An 18,528-nucleotide genomic window follows, 5' to 3' on the forward strand; every position below is an offset into this window, starting at 1 on the left:
GGAAAAACAGATTAGAATTCAGATTCATTCACTAAAAAGACTTTTCATCAAAAGGTAAAAATATATTTTAGAAATACTATTAGGATCTAGTAACATATATTTCATACATTTTTGTTTCTGCTACTCTGACAAAAAAACTCTTCTGTAGAGGTCTGTAGTGATCCTGACACTGTTAAATCCAAAGTTCAAGCCTCAGTGCACAGAATTTTAATGGGTAGATTACTCTCTCCTCAAAGCCACTTCCCTCACTTGGCCTCTAAGACAGCAGTATCCTCCAATGTTCCTTCTAGTCACCAGCCTCTCCTCAGTCTTCATTGCCAGTTTCTCCTCTTCTCCCAAACCTCTTCAACACTGGAAAGTCCTAAGTTTCAGTTTTTGAAACAATCCCTTTCTTGTCTATTCATTCTCTTGATCTCACACAACCCCATGGCTTCAACTATATACTCATCTGCCCTTTTCTCTAAATGCCAGACTCATGAATCCAACTGCCAATTCTGTATCTACCTACATGTTTACTAAGGCTTTCAAAACTAACACTGAATTTAAACACATAATGCCATCCTGACCTCAATAACGTGCCCTAGGCAATCATCTCCATCTCAGTAAATGCCAACTCTATCTTTCCAGTTGTTCTGGCCAAAAGCCTTGGAGACATCCCTGACTTCACTCTCAATCACCTCCTATAATCCAACCATCAGCAACTTCTATAGTTTGTTCCACCTTCAAAATATGCCCAGTATCTATCTACTTCTCACCCTTCTACTTCTGCCCAAAGCCCGAGTCAATTTTTCATAAAGCAGCCACAGTGATCCTTTTGAAAATCAAGTCAGTCCACATTATCACTACTCAAAATGTTCCAACAACTCCCACACAACTCAAAGTAAGAGCCAAAATCCTTACTGGATTGCCAAGGCCTCATGATCTAGTCCTGTGACTGTCACTCTGAGTCCATCTCCTAATACTCTCCCCTCACTCATGTTATAGTCAAGGCATGTGGGCGTTTGTTGGGTTCTTTAAACATGCCAGGCAGTGGCCACTTCAAGCCCTTTACAGAGGCTCCTCACTACCCAGGAATCATATGGCTCACCCTCCTATCTTCACATCTCTTTGCTCAATGGGTTCGCTCTTTCAAGTACTCCTCCTGCTCCTCCACAATTCTGAAATGAGCATAGAATTATCTACCAAACTGAAACTGTGTCAATGCTACTATACTAGCCAACAAATTAACTGTAAAACCAAGAGATACCTAAATGAAACACAAGTATGGTAACAAGCATGGGCTTCCTGTAGCTACTACTCAGAAGTTAATTCAAAAGCGTCCGGAACAAGCACAGCTCTACATACCTATTCACAGCACTCTGGTAAGTTTCCCAGTAACACTTAAAACATGAGTTGGAGAAAAAAGTTCCTTTGCCAAGTTATGAATTATACCAGGTAAAGATTACAATGATGAGTCTGATAACCTTACATTCTCTCAAAGTCTTGAGTTCAAAACATTATAAAGATAGAAAGGCACAAACTCGAGCAATCCCCCCTTCCCAGGGTCCCCCATTCCACACTTTCAGTTATCCAGTCAAACATGGTTGAAGACAGATGGTCCTCCTCCTGACCTTTCATCAGAAGGTCGACAGCAGCCTAAGACAACACCACAGTGCCTGTGTCACTCACCTCACTTCAACTCATCACGAAGGCATTTTATCATCTCACATCATCACAAGAAGGGTGAATACAGTACAATAAGGTATTCTGACAGAAGAGAGACCACACTCACGTAACTTCTATCACAGTATATTGTTACAATCATTCTATTTTATCATTAGTTATTGGTGTTAATCTGTCACTGTGCCTAATTCATGAATTAAACTTTACCTTAGGTATGTACATATAGGAAAAAATATAGCATATGAAAAGTCTGGTACTATCCATGGTTTCAGGTATCCACTGGGAGCCTTAAAACAAATCCCCTGCAGATGAGGGTGTCAGGGGAATGCTGTAGAGTTAATAAAGAAAGTGAACAGTGAACAAGGCCCCTTGAGAAGACAAGACTCACACTAGATGCTTTATCTTACGTGATAAAGAAAAAGTTGGCAAACAGGCTAACATGTTTTTACTGTTATATATTTAACATCTCTTATTATTATAAAATTTATTTCAACTGTATACTTACGAAGCTTGTCATCACAAATTCGAGTTTCCACCTAAATGTTTCAAAGGGCAAATTGATTTCCTATTAAGACTTCCTACACGGGGCGCCTGGGTGGCGCAGTCGGTTAAGCGTCCGACTTCAGCCAGGTCACGATCTCGCGGTCCGTGAGTTCGAGCCCCGCGTCGGGCTCTGGGCTGATGGCTCGGAGCCTGGAGCCTGTTTCCGATTCTGTGTCTCCCTCTCTCTCTGCCCCTCCCCCATTCATGCTCTGTCTCTCTCTGTCCCAAAAATAAATAAACGTTGAAAAAAAAAAAAATTTAAAAAAAAAAAAAAAAAAAAAGACTTCCTACACCCTTGGAAGGTTTAACAGTACCAAGGACTATTTGATGCCTCAAGACTAGAAATGTTTTACAGAAAGCATTTAAATATTAAAAACCTGTTAGTTCATTTAAAGTAATCAATTCTGGTTCAGAAGAGGCTGATTAGCAAACTGACTTAATCTTGTCCTAATCAACTCAACCTATACGAAAACTGTGCATATACTCCTCAAATTTTGAACGTATCTAAAAACATTATTTTCTTCTTCAAAAATACCTTTACAAGTAAAATAGAGAGACTCAAATAGATTAACTTAAAAAGAGTGCATAACCAGACATAATGTGTCATCGTTTGATGATGAAAAATACAAACCTATCCAATAGTCTTATTCCTTCCATAAACTGAAATGGACTCTGATCAACTCTAGATCTAACTACCAATCTAAAGGAGATACAGAGAAAGGAGAAACATGTTCAAAAACACCACAGTGATGCCATTAAAAAAAAAAACAACAAAGCACAGTGTGGTAAACTTTACAGGACAAGGAACCTGGTTTCTTAAATAATACAATAATACAATGCCTGTGGTGGGAGTAGGGAAAACAGAGACAGAACCTAGAAACTGAAAAATGTGCTTACAAATATATCAATGAATCACAAAATGTGGCTGAATTCTACTTTCAACAAATATCAATCTATAAAGTAATCATACGTATCACTTATATGACAACGACTGGATAGAGGACACTGTATTAAGGAATTCTGTTAAGTTTTTTTAGATTTGACAGTAATATTACTTTACCATTTTTTTTTAAATGAGGCCTTGTTTTTTTAGAAATACATATTGAAATATTTACTATTAAAATGTTATATTTGGGATTTGCTTCCAATAATATGAGAAGGCTAAAAGTGGATGGGGATATAGGAGAAGGAAGACTGGTCTGACATCAAAAACCCACAATGGACAGACTCTCGTGAACTTCATGGAAGGTTATCCTTTATTCGGAAGCATCCTATGTAGGTGTAATACTAATTAAACAAGGACCACCATTTTCATTAACATCACTAACATCTAGTTCTTACAATACTCTCTATATTTGAAAACTGAAACACACTATGAGTTATGATTATCTCAAAGTAATAATAACACTAGGGAAATAAATTTCTGCCAAGAAGAAAAAGTCTCCTCTTTAGACATAAAATAATTCATCCCTTATAGTATGGCATGAATATTTTTTTGAAAAAATAAATAAAATAGTCATAAAATATTAGAGAGAAAAATTCATTTCTTGAAGGAAACAAATCTAGATTAGCATTCTAATACTGTGCTAAAGGGGTGCTTTGGCAAATGCAGCAACCTATCAGTTTATTAAGATAAATAAAGCCATGTGACTGAACTGAGTTCCATAAATAAGAAAAATCAGTAATACTCAAAAAGTGAGATCAAGTAATGAAACAAAGTTGTCATTATTGAGAAAGTGAAACTACATGTAAATAAGTCTGGCTTGCACAGAGATGAAAAATCTTTGTCCCATATTTTAGGACATGTCGACATTACCTGTCTGGGTAAAACCCCCAGTGCACTAACACCTGCTTATCTTTTCTCATCACTGGTCTCAACCATTCTTCTGAAAGGGAAAAAGAAAATACTTTAGTCGGGCTGACAAAATAAATGAATAAATTATTATTTTAACTAAATTTCTACTTAGAATTTTTAGTTTGCTAGTAAGCAAACTCCAAAAAATTCTTCTCATAATTAAACATTGTGTCTATCATATTAAGGAGAAGTTTTTCAGCCATGTATTCAGAATTACTAGATTCTAGACCTATTATCCATTGCTCTTAGCAAATCCAATTGTCCACACAGTAAAATACTCTCCTCCTATCCACCTGCCTGTTTGTCTGCAATTCCATCTAAATCATGAACACTATATATTCTTTACTGCCATATTTTCCATGTAAAACCTCTCCTCCCTTTTTGTGTGAAGCTTTACAATTACTGTACATTTTTCAAGGTGTAAGTCATACTTCATGTCCTTGATGGAAGTTTTACTACATGGTCTTCTTCCTCTATATTTACTGCCTCTGGCATCCTATAGTACTTCACACAGTGCTACACCAAAGCTTTTATCAATACTATTTTTACTATTTTTTAATGGCATCCTGTTAATTTAGTCCTTCCATCAACAATGTAAGCAGTATGATCACATTGGATATTTTTATTTTGAGCCTCCTTAGCAAAGATAAGTGCAAATTTATACAACAGGATGATTCTTACTGATTTTAATCATAGTTGGATTATATCTACATTTTAGCACTTGTGTGTCTGTTTCTTTGGTAGTCTAAATTTAGCTTAATAACCTGTTTCTATTGCTCAGAGGGAACTAGTCAAGTAAGCCCTTTGAAACCCAAGAAATAGCAAAATAGAACAACAAAGTGAAACCAGGTAAGTAATGGGGGCTTTACGTTGCCAATTTCAACAAGAAATAGCCCCAGGTTCACTGACTAAAGGCATGAAAGACCACATACCTCTGTGTGTGTGTGTGTGTGTGTGTGTGTGTGTGTGTGTGTGCGCGCGCGCGCGCGTTTTATTTTAAGTAGGCTCCACATCCAATATGGGGCTCAAACTCACAACCCTGAGATCAAAAGCCAGCTGAGTGTCCAGTGCCTGTGTTCTTTTTCAAGCATCCAATTGCTCACCCGACTATCTTGAAAGAAATGTGAAAAGGAAGAAATCAAGCACTGTTCCTTAGCCTGATTTCTCAAAATGGCCAAGGAAAAAGTGAAGAGGTCAGTGGGTCTTTCATAACTCACTATGTAGTGACAAAATATACTGACTCTTAACTAATAAGAGCTGCCCTTTAGAATACTAAATCTAGGGGCGCCTGGGTGGCTCAGTCAGTTAAGCGTCCGACTTCGGCTCAGGTCATGATCTCACGGTCCATGAGTTTGAGCCCCGCGTCAGGCTCTGTGCTGACAGCTCAGAGACTGGAGCCTGCTTCGGATTCTGTATCTCCCTCTCTCTCTGACCCTCCCCCGTTCATGCTCTGTCACTCTCGGTCTCAAAAATAAATAAACGTTAAAAAAAAATTTAAAAAAAGAATACTAAATCTATCTTCAAAGGTTGTGCAGCTTTTGTAGGTAAAGAAAAAAAAATCCTCCTTTTTACAAGTGACTTTGATAGAAAGAAACTATGGCACTGATTGCCTTTGGAAGTTTGCCTGGTAGCAAAACTAACTAAAGGTTAAAGATGTAAATCCACATTCTTCCCAGAGATGATTATAAGCTACACAGAACCAATAAAACAACCAGTTTTATGAGTAAAAATTAGTCCAAACTGAGGACAGATACATAACTCTCACAACTCAACAATAAAGACATAGCCTAACTAAAAAATAAGCAAAGGATCCTAATTTTTTACCTCTATACTTTTGCTTATTTTGCATTCTCTTCTAGGATGCCATACCCAAAATCTTACCAAAAGATTAAGGCCAATTAAATATCACATTTTATTTAAAATTTTGATTAATCCTCATTAAAGACATGTGGCATTTTTGAGGATTTTACAACACAGTTTCTAATGTGTTTCTGGCTGGTACTGCTATCATCTACACACTTACCTGAAACAAATACATGTAGGGAGCCCAGCACAGGGCTTTGCTAAGGGTCAACATTTACCTGACAGTCCGTTACTCTAAGGTAAATCATACAGTGTGCACAATCCTGTCTTATTGATTATACTAGAGTAGAATATTATCAGTAGTTAGAGCAACTGTAGTGCTGTAACTACTGATAATATCAAGCAAGCATCAGTATGCAGTAAACTAGGTTGTATTAAACCAAGGAGAAAAATAAAACCAGCACCAGTAAGGAATCACTAGTAGCTTGTATAACAATTACAGGTCAAATCTTTTGTAAAAGGTGATTTTTTTCATAAAGTTCACATGCTAAAAGTTTTTTTATCAGTCTTATTGGAGAAACAGAGCCTGCAACAGAATCAGTATTCTAATACCACAGCAATCCACTACCCCCATCTAGTGGAGATCAGTGGCTATTACCTAACAGGATAAAGGCTGAGAACCTGTTCAACAATGAAGGATGAAGTTTCTCACTTTATAAAAGCACAACAATCACAGGGCTGAGATTCTGACTGTAACAAATAAAATCAAACTTTTAGTTATCACACTGATGATGTAAAGACCTAAATGTAACAGCAAAACTAAAGTCTCAGAAGAGGAGACAGGTTGTAAAACTTCAGGGCTCTGGATGAGGCAATGGTTTCTTAGATTTGACACCAAACACAGAAGCAACAAAGCAACCAAACAAACCTAACCTAACCTCCTGTAATTGTTTTCAATACCTGTAGGATCCGTAGCAATGTCTCCCTTCCATTCTCTACTTTGTTTTCTTTTTTTCCCTGCTTATTTGCAGAACAACTGCAATAGCCTCATTGATCTTTTCTGAGAGCCATTTCTGACACTGCTGAGCATGCCTTGCTGTTTATTTTCCACATCATTAAGTTTTGTCTGTAATTATTTCCTTCTTTCTTTAGGTTAATTTGCTATTATTTTTCCAATTTCATAAGAAAGATGTGTGCACCACTGATTTTTCAGTCTTTCTTTCCTAATATACAACTTTTAAAAAATGTTTATTTACTGGGGCACCTGGGTGGCTCAGATGGTTGAGCCTCCAACTTTGGCTCAGGTCATAACCCCACAGTTTGAGTTCAAGCCCCACATCAGGCTTACTGCTGTCAGCGCAAAGCCCGCTTCGGATCCTCTGTCCCCCTCTCTCTGCCCCTCTCTTGCTTATGCTCTCCCAAATATAAATAAATATTTTTTTTAAATGTTTATTTGAGAGAGATAGAGAGAGAGAGAGAGAGAGAGAGAGAGAGAGAGAGAGAGAGAGACAGCACAAGAGAACAAGATGAGGAAGGGCAGAGAGAGAGGGGGAGAGAGAGAATCCCAAGCAGGCTCCACTCTATCAACGCAGAGCCCAATCTCGCAAACTGTGAGATGATGTATGACCTAAGCCAAAAATCAAAAGGTAGATGCTTAAGGGGCGCCTAGGTGGCTCAGTGAGTTAAGCGTCCAACTTTGGCTCAGGTTAGGATCTCACAGCCTGTGGGTTCAATCCCCCGCAATGGGCTCTGTGCTGATAGCTTAGAGCCTGGAGCCTGCTTTGGATTCTGTGTCTCCCTCTCTCTGCCCTCCTCCCCAGCTTGTACTTTGTCTTTCTCTCTTCTCAAAAATAAACAAACATTAAAATTAATTAATTAATTTTTAAAAAAGAGAGAGAGAGAGATGCTTAAAAGACTGAGCCACCCAGGTGCCCTCCTAACATACACATTTAAAAACATACATTTCTCTCTGGACACAGCTTCAGCTGCATCCAACAGAATGTTCTTGCACTTTATTATTCATTTCATAATCATTTAATTCTGAAGATTTTCTACTTCCATTGTAATTTCTTCTTTGCCCCATGGATTACTTGGCAATGTGTTTCTTAATTTTCAAACATATAGGGATTGTCTGGTAATCTTTTTGTTCCTGACTTCTAGCACAATTGCACTGGTCAAGAAAAAGTACTGAGCATGGGGCAATTAGCAACTCAAACCCGACATAATTTGGCTTCTTATATAGATGTCCTACAGGGATAGGTTATATTAACCAGAAGACTTGAGCCCTATAAGAGATGGGTTTCTCAAATTAATGTGGTTAACTTATTAATTCATATTTTCTTTCTCAACAAATCAGTTTCCATAGCTCTATAGAACTCAGGCCACTAACAAAATCAACTTTCAGGATAGCAGAAGTAAAAGTTCAGAATCTGAACCATTTTACATTCACCAAACTAAAATATAGTAGGCCTTGTTCAGACAGCCACTAAGCCCATCTTCCCCAGAGACGTTCTTTCATTTTGCAATGTCTCTTAATTTTGAGAACACAAGCAACATAGCAAACATTAACAAAGTTAATACATAAAGCATGTCTAAACTTAACACCCAGATAATATAACCGACAAAGAAATAAATAAAAGTCCAATGATTAGAAAGTTGGACATCACAGAATTAGTTTGCTTATTAGCCAATTCAGCAAAAACCAGAAAACTACATTTAAATAATCTGTGTAAGTTACTTAGTACTGCAAGTCTCTTCTGCAAAACATGGGTTATATCGTTTAAATAAATCTGATAAAATTTAAAATCTAGTGAAACAAGTTCACAACCAACAATGAACTTACCATCCTCTTGAGAGGAAGGATATGGATAAATGTGGTGGGAAGCCTTTGACTTCTCATCAGTAAATGTCCCCTGGAAAACAAATGAATAAGCAACATAAGAGTAAAGCACATGGCTAACAAAGTATGCAACGTCAGATGCAACCTGCCTGAGAATCTCCAAGACATTACTCTGTGTTTTAAGACTGTAATATTTTTATTATTTTTAGTCCAGGAAAAGGATAATTGTTAATAAAAACAAATAAAAACACATAAATTATCTACAGACACAGTTTATATTGTATAGAAAAATCATGCAAGTGCCTCTGGGCTAATTCCCTATCTCTCTCTAGGTAATCTTACCAGGAGTATGAGTACTTCTAATTCTAAAAGTCACTCCAAAGTCATCACAAATCCTAAGTTTTTTTTGTGCTTCAGTGTCTTCTGTGACATACAGTGGTAATAATACGTATTTCACAAGATTTTGTTGCAATTTAGCAAAGACTGGTGACAGGTACTCAAACAATGGAGTTACTGATGCATTCTGAATGTCAGAACAAAAGATTAACCATCAGTATTCAATGATATCATTAGCTTAAGGTCTCTTCTGTAAGACTCTATGAAACCAGGGAGATCTTTACATCTCTCTAGAGGTTATCCCTAGTGAACAATCACGAAGCCAACCAGATTTCTGAAGAAAAACGGCAACTGAATGTTCAGTATCAACTGTATGAAAATACGTAAGTTTCTTCCAGGATGAGCTGGTAGCAAGAAGAATATAAATATAGCTAATTCCAGCTTGAAGGCAATAGCCAACAGGCTCATTTGTTCCATTTTTGCCTTCTAACATTCCACATATAATTAAACTACACTTGGGGCACCTGGATGGCTCAGCTGGTTAAGCATCTGACTTCAGCTCAGGTCATGATTTCACAGCTTGTAAGTTCAAACCCTGCATCAGGCTCTCTGCTGTCAGAAGAGTCTACTTTGAATCCCCTGACCCCCTCTCTCTCTCTCTGCTACTCCCCTGTTCACTCGCGTGTTGCTTTCTCTCAATAATAAATATAACTTTTAAATAAACTACATTTGACAGCCACTCCAATGAATAGTCCAGAAGAGAAATGAAGATTAAGTGACTTGTTCCAAATCCTAATGTTAAGTGAGAAGAGCAACCAGACTTGAGACAGTAGGGTCAGTATATGTAAGGACCATAGTAAATCTCCAAATGTAAGCAATATTAGAAATCCTTACTTCAGGGGCACCTGGGTGACTCAGTCAGTTAAGCGTCTGACTTTAGGTCAGGTCATGATCTCACAGCTTGTGAGTTCAAGCCTCCCATGGGGCTCTGTGCTGACAGCTCAGAGCCTGGAGCCTCCTTTGGATTCTCTGTCTCCCTCTCTCTCTGCTCCTCCCCTACTCATGGTCTCTCTCTCTCTCTCTCTCAAAAATTAATAAATATTAGAAAAACTGGAATAGACAATATGAACCAAGAGCCTTAAAAATGTTTAAAAATTTTTTAAAAAGACATCCTTGCTTTAGGAACTCAGAAGATATTTTACTAATTACTGAAACATAATTCCACTGGCAATCTTTCTTGTAGCAGAAAGAAGAAAGATTATTTCAGGAGGCTTCTCAACTAACCCTAAGGATTAGTAACACTTTGTCACTCAAATGTTGTTTTGGAAACAGCATCTGGTTGTCCTCAGCTAGTTTACCATGATAAGGGTTTGCTTACAGTTCAGCCATGTGTAGTCACAAACCTACATGCAGTAAATACCCTAGGTCTCAACCTAACATGAGGCTCAAGGAGGGAGAGAAAGATGTCCGAAGATAGCACTGGTACGTGTGAATCAAAACAAAGTAAGCTTATGAGGAAAACAGAATTTTCCAGTTCGCATATACAAATACAACACATATCAAAGGGGCAGGCAATAAGGGAAGACAGGTTTACTGGAAACAATATTTGATATCCTACCAACAACTGTGTCATCAACTCCTACTCTGTTTGTGATTCAGACCACAGTCTCTTTAAATTACATAAGCACATTTCACAGTAAGACTATAATAACTCCATACCAATGACTATTATATGCTAATCTTGGATATACATGTGCATCAAATCACCACATGGTACACCTTAAACTTCCACAATGTTATGTGTCAACTGTACCTTAATAACGTTAAATAGGAAAATGCTAGTCTAGGCTAAGAATTAGAGGTGAGTGGAAGAGAAAAAAACTTGGTACTGTAAGAACCAAAAAGAGATAACTCATTTAAAGCAGACATATACAGAAACTAAAAGACGTTATAATTGAGATTTATAAGAAGCTTACTACTACACACTTTTCTGAAGTGATCATGTCTATTACCTGATGTCGTTTGATGATATCTTTCAATTTGTTAGCCAACTTCAGATCAATGTCTGGAATGAGGTAGATGCTGGGTCTGGTCAGACAATTGCTCTGAGGAAGAAAAAAGAGATTTTGCAATTCTCTTGGTTTTGAAATGATATCACATTACTCATGAATTCCCTAATGGCAAAAATTGACATTCAAAGCCACAGTGCTTAAAATAGGAAGATGTTTTTTAACATAGACTGCAGAAGTCTCATCTCAATATAAAAGGTAAGTGTTCAGCAAGCCACTTAATGTTATCCCCAGATCCTTTCTCTGCAGCTAAGTACACCTAGACAAAAAATGTTGGGAATCACAACCTAGAGAAATTCATCATATTTTTCATTAAGGTACCACACTGACATACTGGTACTCCTATAGCCAATCTCACCTGAACTGACGTTAACAGCCCAAATCTAATGTAGAGTTTCCACCTACACCTTTAACTGGTGGGGGGGGGGGGGGGGCGGGTAGGGCTCAGGGGGAGATGTCCATTTTGGCTCATTGTGTAAGTTACTTAAAAAACAAAGGCTGTAGATTATAGCTCTTTTTCCCATTTCTAACCTTACAAATAGCAGTGATTACAACATGCATATTTTAACTCCTCAAATCATCACCAAAAATCAACATACTAACCAAAAAACAGTTATTTCATCTGTGAGACAGGTTTCAGGCATTAAGTTTCTGATAATACCTAGCGAATTCTTGCCAGCTGCTTTTCCCCAGGAAGGGTAATTCAGTTCAGTGATCATTAAAAACTACCAATCAATAAAAATATTAGGAAAGAAAAGAAGAAAATTAAGTGTTCTCTCTTCCATGTTATATCTACTTGGGGAAATAAGATCTATATTAATGGCACAACCATGAAACATATCCAAAGAAAAGGGCTGTATAAATGAGTGACCAGTAGATTGAGAGTGTTTATGTTAGATATGAAAGAGATTCAAATAATGGATTAGTTGAAATAAAGAAAATACCATAGATTCTTTTGTCAGAAGTTTAGGATTAATATTCTATAAATGACAAGTTTTAGTCATATTTTATAGCTCTAATCCCCCAAAACCCATAAAAATAATGGAACAATAGATTTCAGAAATTTTTTCTTCCTTTGATCTTTTGGCAATCCAATAAAGCCAATCACAGAACTGAAAGTACATTAAAGGAAAAAAATTTTAATAATTTAACTTCCTGAGTTACCTGCACCAATGTTTTTTCAATATTCATAAACATTTCAACGTTACGATCCATTCGAGATGGATTCTGTAGATCAAACCTACGCCTAAAAGAGAAGAAAATCATTAATTTGTTCTCTACCTTAAACAAAAGTGAAAACTTAGTTTTAGCACTCAACAAAAACGAATTTGCAAAGATTCAGGAATTAAAATAGCACTCTAAAACCATATGAGGGTATTTTCTCAGTAGTGTAAGAAAGCAAGGTCAACATCACAAAATATTAAATGTTGTGACATTAAGATCCACTCCAGTCAAAATGAAGTACTAATTCCATGAAGTATCCCATTACCCTTAAATCTAAAATATTTTACATCATAAAGAATAGGAACCCACAGATCTAAAGACAGTGAACTACTATACCATTCTTCAAGTGTAAGGAAAGTTTATCTACTTTATATGTGCTTCAAAGTCATTTGTTCAAATTCAACAGTGTCTGTGCTCTCTTTGAGCCTACTATTGCCCTAAATGTGGTAAAATTCATCTATTTACCTTTTCTCTTTTCTTGATGTCTTTTTATGTAAGTACCCAAGCATAACATTCTGCTATTGTCTGCCTATTCTCAGTCACTTCCACATGATTCAATTTTTACAAATCTGAATGTTTCTTTTTCCCTATTTTTTATTCAACACTAACTTTAATTTTGCTCAGTGATTGAGAGCGTGTGCACTGTGGAGTCAAATTGCTTTGGGTTCTAATCCTGACCCCATTTTTATTTATGTAGTCTGGAGTGATTTACTAATCCAAGGATCAATTTCTTCATGAGTAACAATGGCCCATAAGCTTTTTGTGAAGGTTAAATTAGGTATACATGCTAAGGGCTTGAGACAGTATTTATGCTTAGTCTCTAAGTGATTAATCAATGTTAAACTACGGTTATAACATTCTTAAATCATTACTACCATGTGCTAGCTAGGATTAGGCAATCTGCGTCTAGAGCTCATGCTCTCTCAGATCATCCTGTTTTATCCTGGAAATGCTCCCCACACTTCCAACCATTTTTCCCCACTCTGCAGCCTTTCTTGGATGTCACTACCTACTCCATGGACCTGATACTATCACCTCCAGGGCCTATCACAAGCCATTTTCCCTACGAAGTTATTCCTGTCTTCTGTCATGTTCCTAATATATCCTGTGCACACTGCTGTTACGGGCCCACAACAGAATCATCTTGTTTGTAAGACATCTCATTTGATGCCTTCAGAGCAAAGACCAGGTTTTTTGAAAATTGTCCTATGTATCCTCAGTGGCTAAAAGAATGTGTGGCTTTATAAAGCAAACCATTCAGGAAATTTTTATTATGACTAAGGTCTAATATTTATTATGACTTTTTCATTAGTGTGCTAGGACAAGACTGAAATGTTTCCTGAAGAATTCCAATTCGGAAATTAAGCAAAGTGTCCACTAAAGCCCAGAAACAGGTAATTCAGAATAGAAGTAGTTGCAGCTTCAAAAATGGCATGTACATGTAAGAGGGACCTTTGTCCCAAGTAACTATATCTTGATTTAACCTTGGTACACAGAACTTTTTCTTAAACTCCATTTTTGGGGTTGTTTAGTATTCTCCTTCCCTAACCTCTTCCAAGCAATTTCCATTAACTGGCAGAACAAAAGAAAAACACACGACTAACTAGAACAACCCTATTAGAGCAGACAGGGGTTCTTTCAGCAAAACAAAAGGAGAGACATGTGAGTGTCTCCCCTTTCTAAAGAAGGGGTCACAAATAGGCTTCTGATAACAAAAGAACTATGTCTAAAAATGTCTCACTTCAGAGTGGCTTACTTAACCCTTTACCCATTATTCATAAACTGCTTCCTTACTAAATAAATAAATGAGGCTGATGCACCTGGGTGGATCAGTAGGTTAAGTGTCCAACTTCGGCTCAGGTCATGATCTCATGGTTCGTGAGTTCAAGCCCCGCGTCGGGCTCTGTGCAGACAGCTCAGAGACTGGAGCCTGCTTTGGAATCTCTGACACCCTCTCTCTCTGTCCCCCCCGCCCCCGCTCATGCTTGATCTCTGCCTCTCAAAAAATAAATGCTAAAAAACAGAAAAATTTAAAAAATAAATGAGGCTAAAGGAAATTATCTCTCCTAGAAATCTGAGAAATAGTTTGAAAGTAGCCGTTAAACAAATTAAAATAGGGTTGCCTGGATTTACCTGCAAATGAAGATGAAAAGCTAAATGCATCTGGTAATAGAATCAAGAATTTATTCTAGCTTTCTGATTATTGGTGAGTTAAATATCTCAGTATTCCAGCTAATAAGTGAAGAAGGAATGAGAGAATAACAGTCTTACAAAAAATTACTAAAATAAGGAGCTGTATCTATACATTATAATATCTACCTTTAAAAATTTTTTTTAAGTGTTTTATCTTAGAGACAGAGGGAGAGAGAGAGAGGGAGGGAGGGAGAGAGAGAGAATGAGTGGGGGAGGGGGCAGAGAAAAGGGGAGACAAAGAATCTGAACCAGGCTCCAGGCTCTGAACTGTCAACACAGAGTCCCACACAGGGCTCGAACTTGTGAACCACGAGATCATGACCTGAGCCGAAGTCAGACACAACCGACTGAGCCATTCAGGCACCCCTGCAATATCTCTTTTCTATTTTTTTTTTCAAAATATGAACACTACCACTTAATAACATTGTAATGACAGCATGATTCTTCTAGGCACTGAACATCAGCTTCTGTCTATTAAAGCAGAAACAAGATATTATATGTCTCCAGAGAAAGGAACACCACAGTGTCTATGAAGTACTGTTGCCAAAAACAAAACAAAACAAAACAAAATCAGACTAAGCTTCTAACTACCACATTTCTAGAAATTTAGAAAGACTATGGTAAATAATAAACTAGGGACATATCAGCAAAATCTAGAACACAGAACATTCTATAAGAAAATTTGTTTCTGTGAAAAAAAAAACACAAAACTTGGAAGGATAAGAGCAAATGGAAAACTATTAATTTTCTTAAAGAGACTTAGTCATATCAACCAAATGCCATATATGACTCTTGTTTGAATACCATCCATGAGATAATCAGGGAAACTTGAACACTAAGGGGGTATTTAATAACACTGAAATTTTTTTTTAAGCTTATTTATTTTGATAGAGAGACAGAAAGAGCAAGCAGCGGAGGGGCAGAGAGAGAGGGAGAGAGAGAATATCAAGCAGGCTCCATACTGTCAGCGTGAAGCCGAATGCAGGGCTTGAACTCACAAACCACGAGATCATGACCTGAGCCAAAACCAAGAGTCGGATGTTTAACTGACTTAGCCACCCAGGTGCCCCTATAACACTGAAAAATTATTGATAATTTTCTTAGTTGATAACAGTACATTATTATGCTCTTCAAAAAAGTCCTACGTTTGGGTGCCTGGGTGGCTCAGTCGGTTAAGCGTCCAACTTCGGCTCAGGTCATTATCTCCTAGTTCATGAGTTTGAGCCCCATATTGGACTCTGTGCTGACAGCTTGGGAGTCTGGAGCCTGTTTCCAATCCTGTGTCTCCCTCTCTCTCTGCCACTCGCCCCACTTGCACTCTGTCTCTCTCTCAAAAATAAATAAACATTAAAAAAAATAAAAAAATAAACCAATCCTATGCTTTTTTTAATTTTTTTAACATTTATTTATTTTTGAGACAGAGAGAGACAGAGCATGAACGGGGGAGGGTCAGAGAGAGGGAGAAACAGAATCTGAAACAGGCTCCAGGCTCTGAGCTGTCAGCACAGAGTCCGACACGGGGCTCGAACTCACGGACCACGAGATCGTGACCTGAGCCGAAGTCGGATGCTTAACTGACTGAGCCACCCAGGCGCCCCACCCCCCTCCATGCTTTTTAATAAGGGCACCTGGCTGGCTTAGTCAGTAAAGCATGTGATTCTTGATCTTGGGGTCATGAGTTCAAGCCCCACGTTGGGCACAGAGATTACTAGTATATCTAGATGAAATTATATAAAGGAGATGAAAGTAAATGACAATTCACTGTATTATTCTCTCTGCTTTTACATATAGTTTATATTTTCCACAATAAATAATATTTTCTACAATAAATAACTAAAATGGTTTGCCAGACAATGACTTAATAACATGACAGATGAAAGCTTTCCTGATTCAGCAGCATGCTATGTAAGCAAAAGAGGTATTTGGGGCACCTGGGTGGCTTAGTCAGTTAGGCATCCGACTCTTGATTTCGTCTCAGATCATGATCTCATGGTTGGAAGATCAAGCCCCGCATCAGGCTCCATGCTAAGTGTGGAGCTTATTTAGGGTCTTCTCTCTGTCTCTGTGCCCCTCTCCCTAGCTCATGCTCGCTCGCTCGCTCTCTCCCTCTCTCAAATAAATATTTTAAAAAATGTTTTTAACTAAAAAAAAAAACCTGAAATGAAGTCAGGTAAATATGGTATAACCTTTAGTTGAAAGATTTAATCTTACTTTGAAATTAACAAGAATATTTAAATAAGCTTTACTTTTTACAATATAGAAATCTAGATGCTCAAACTTACCCACAAGAGAAATACAAATTAAAAAACTAAAATTATAAAGTCTTTTGGGGCTTGTTTTTTTAATTAAACAGGCTCCACGCTTAACGTGAGGTTTGAACCCATGACCATGACACCAAAAGTCGCGTGGTCTACTGACAGCCATCCAGGCACCCCCCTACAAAGACTTTTTGAATCTTAATGCAGCCCTATAGAAAAGGCAAAAAATGAACATGTTTCTCTCTAGCTTTTAAAACCTTTGGTCATGTAAAAAAATAAATAATAAATAAAACCTTTGGTCACTTAGACTGTAAATATGAGCTGTCCACTGAGAATTTAATAATTAATGAGTCTTCTGCTTTGTTTTCCTCTGGCAATCTGCAGGGCAATGTCTCCTAGCAGCCTTTCAACCTGAAGCATTACATACTGTGTCTAAAGGGCCTTCATTAGCTGTATTGCTCTCATTTTGCTGACTCTTGTGACTACAGTCAGGGATGCTCTCTTCTCATTCTCAGCTACATATAGAAAATCCAGTCTGAATAAAAATAATCAACAATGGATCCTGGAGAATGAGTTTAACTCCTGCGAGAGGGGTGTGAAGGGCTTCTGAAGCAAACTTCTAAAAGGCAAGACAGGATGCCTGGGTGAGGGGATGGGTGAAATGGGTGATGGGCATTAAGGACAAGCATTAAGGATGAGCACTGGGTGTTACGTGTAAGTGATGAATCACTAAATTCTATTCCTGAAATCATTGTTACACTATATGTTAACTAACTTGGATTTAAAATTTTTAAAAAATGGATAATTCTTCACAAAAGATCTAAACCATGTTTGTGCTAAAATGACAATCTCACTGACCAACATTTATCAAAATAAGGCCTGAGGACCACAGAGAGTGCTTTTTGAAAACGCAGATTCTCAGTTTTCACACCACACTTAGTAGTTAATAATGTATGTCATGAAGCCCAGTCATCTGTATTTTTTAAAGATATTTCAAGTGGGGGCGCCTGAGTTAAGCATCCAACTCTCGATTTCGGCACAGGTCATGATCTCAAGGTTCCTGAGATCGAGCCCCGCAGGGGGCTCTGTGCTGACAATCAGAATCCCCTGCTCAGGATTCTCTCTCTCCCACTTTCTCTGTCTCTCTTTCCCTCTCTCACACACATGCTCTCTCTCTCTCTGATGAAAATAAACCTTAAAAGATAATAATTAATTAAAAGTACTCTGGTGCACTGGGTGACTGAGTCAGTTGAGTGTCCAACTTTGGCTCATATCATGATCTCATAGTTCATGGGTACAGGCACCATGTCAGGCTCACTGCTGTCAGAGCAGAGCCCACTTCAGATCCTCTGTCCCCACCACCCCCCGCCCCTCCTCCTCTCATGCTTACACTCTTCCTCTCCCAAAAATAAATATTTTTTTAAAAAAAGGAAAAAATAAAAGTACTCCAAGGGATTCCTGAAGTTTAAAAGCCACTAGCAGAGACTAACTTTTTGTGGTAATATCTGAAAAACAAAAATCAAAAGGAGACTTTAGGGTGTGGGGGAGATAAAAGCCGAACAACCAAGTCTTAAGGTAGAAAGAAAAGTAGGTCTGAGCTTGTCTGCAAGAAATGAAGGTCAGCAGCAAATCATGTCATAGGGGGAAAAAAGACCACTTCTAAAGTTAAGACACAGCCTTAACTTTATGCTAAGCCTAGTTCACTACTGCCAAGCAAAACTAATAAAACACAGGACGCCTGAGTGG

General features: G+C 37.8%; 1 protein-coding gene across 5 annotated transcripts in view; it reads right to left on the reverse strand.

Annotated features, from left to right (window-relative positions):
* Positions 1-18,528, reverse strand: part of SMARCC1 (SWI/SNF related, matrix associated, actin dependent regulator of chromatin subfamily c member 1) — a 176,955-nt gene that overhangs the window by 127,477 nt on the left and 30,950 nt on the right. For all 5 annotated transcript variants that reach the window (XM_030306471.1, XM_030306466.1, XM_030306465.1 and 2 more), the window contains exons 4-7: positions 12,272-12,353; positions 11,051-11,143; positions 8,706-8,775; positions 4,022-4,091 (exon numbers count right to left, since the gene is read on the reverse strand). In XM_030306471.1, coding sequence (XP_030162331.1) covers positions 4,022-4,091; positions 8,706-8,775; positions 11,051-11,143; positions 12,272-12,353 — 315 coding nt within the window. The remainder of the gene's footprint in view (positions 1-4,021; positions 4,092-8,705; positions 8,776-11,050; positions 11,144-12,271; positions 12,354-18,528) is intronic.

The sequence above is a fragment of the Lynx canadensis genome, chromosome A2 (assembly GCF_007474595.2).
Source record: "Lynx canadensis isolate LIC74 chromosome A2, mLynCan4.pri.v2, whole genome shotgun sequence".
Lineage (NCBI taxonomy): Eukaryota > Metazoa > Chordata > Mammalia > Carnivora > Felidae > Lynx > Lynx canadensis.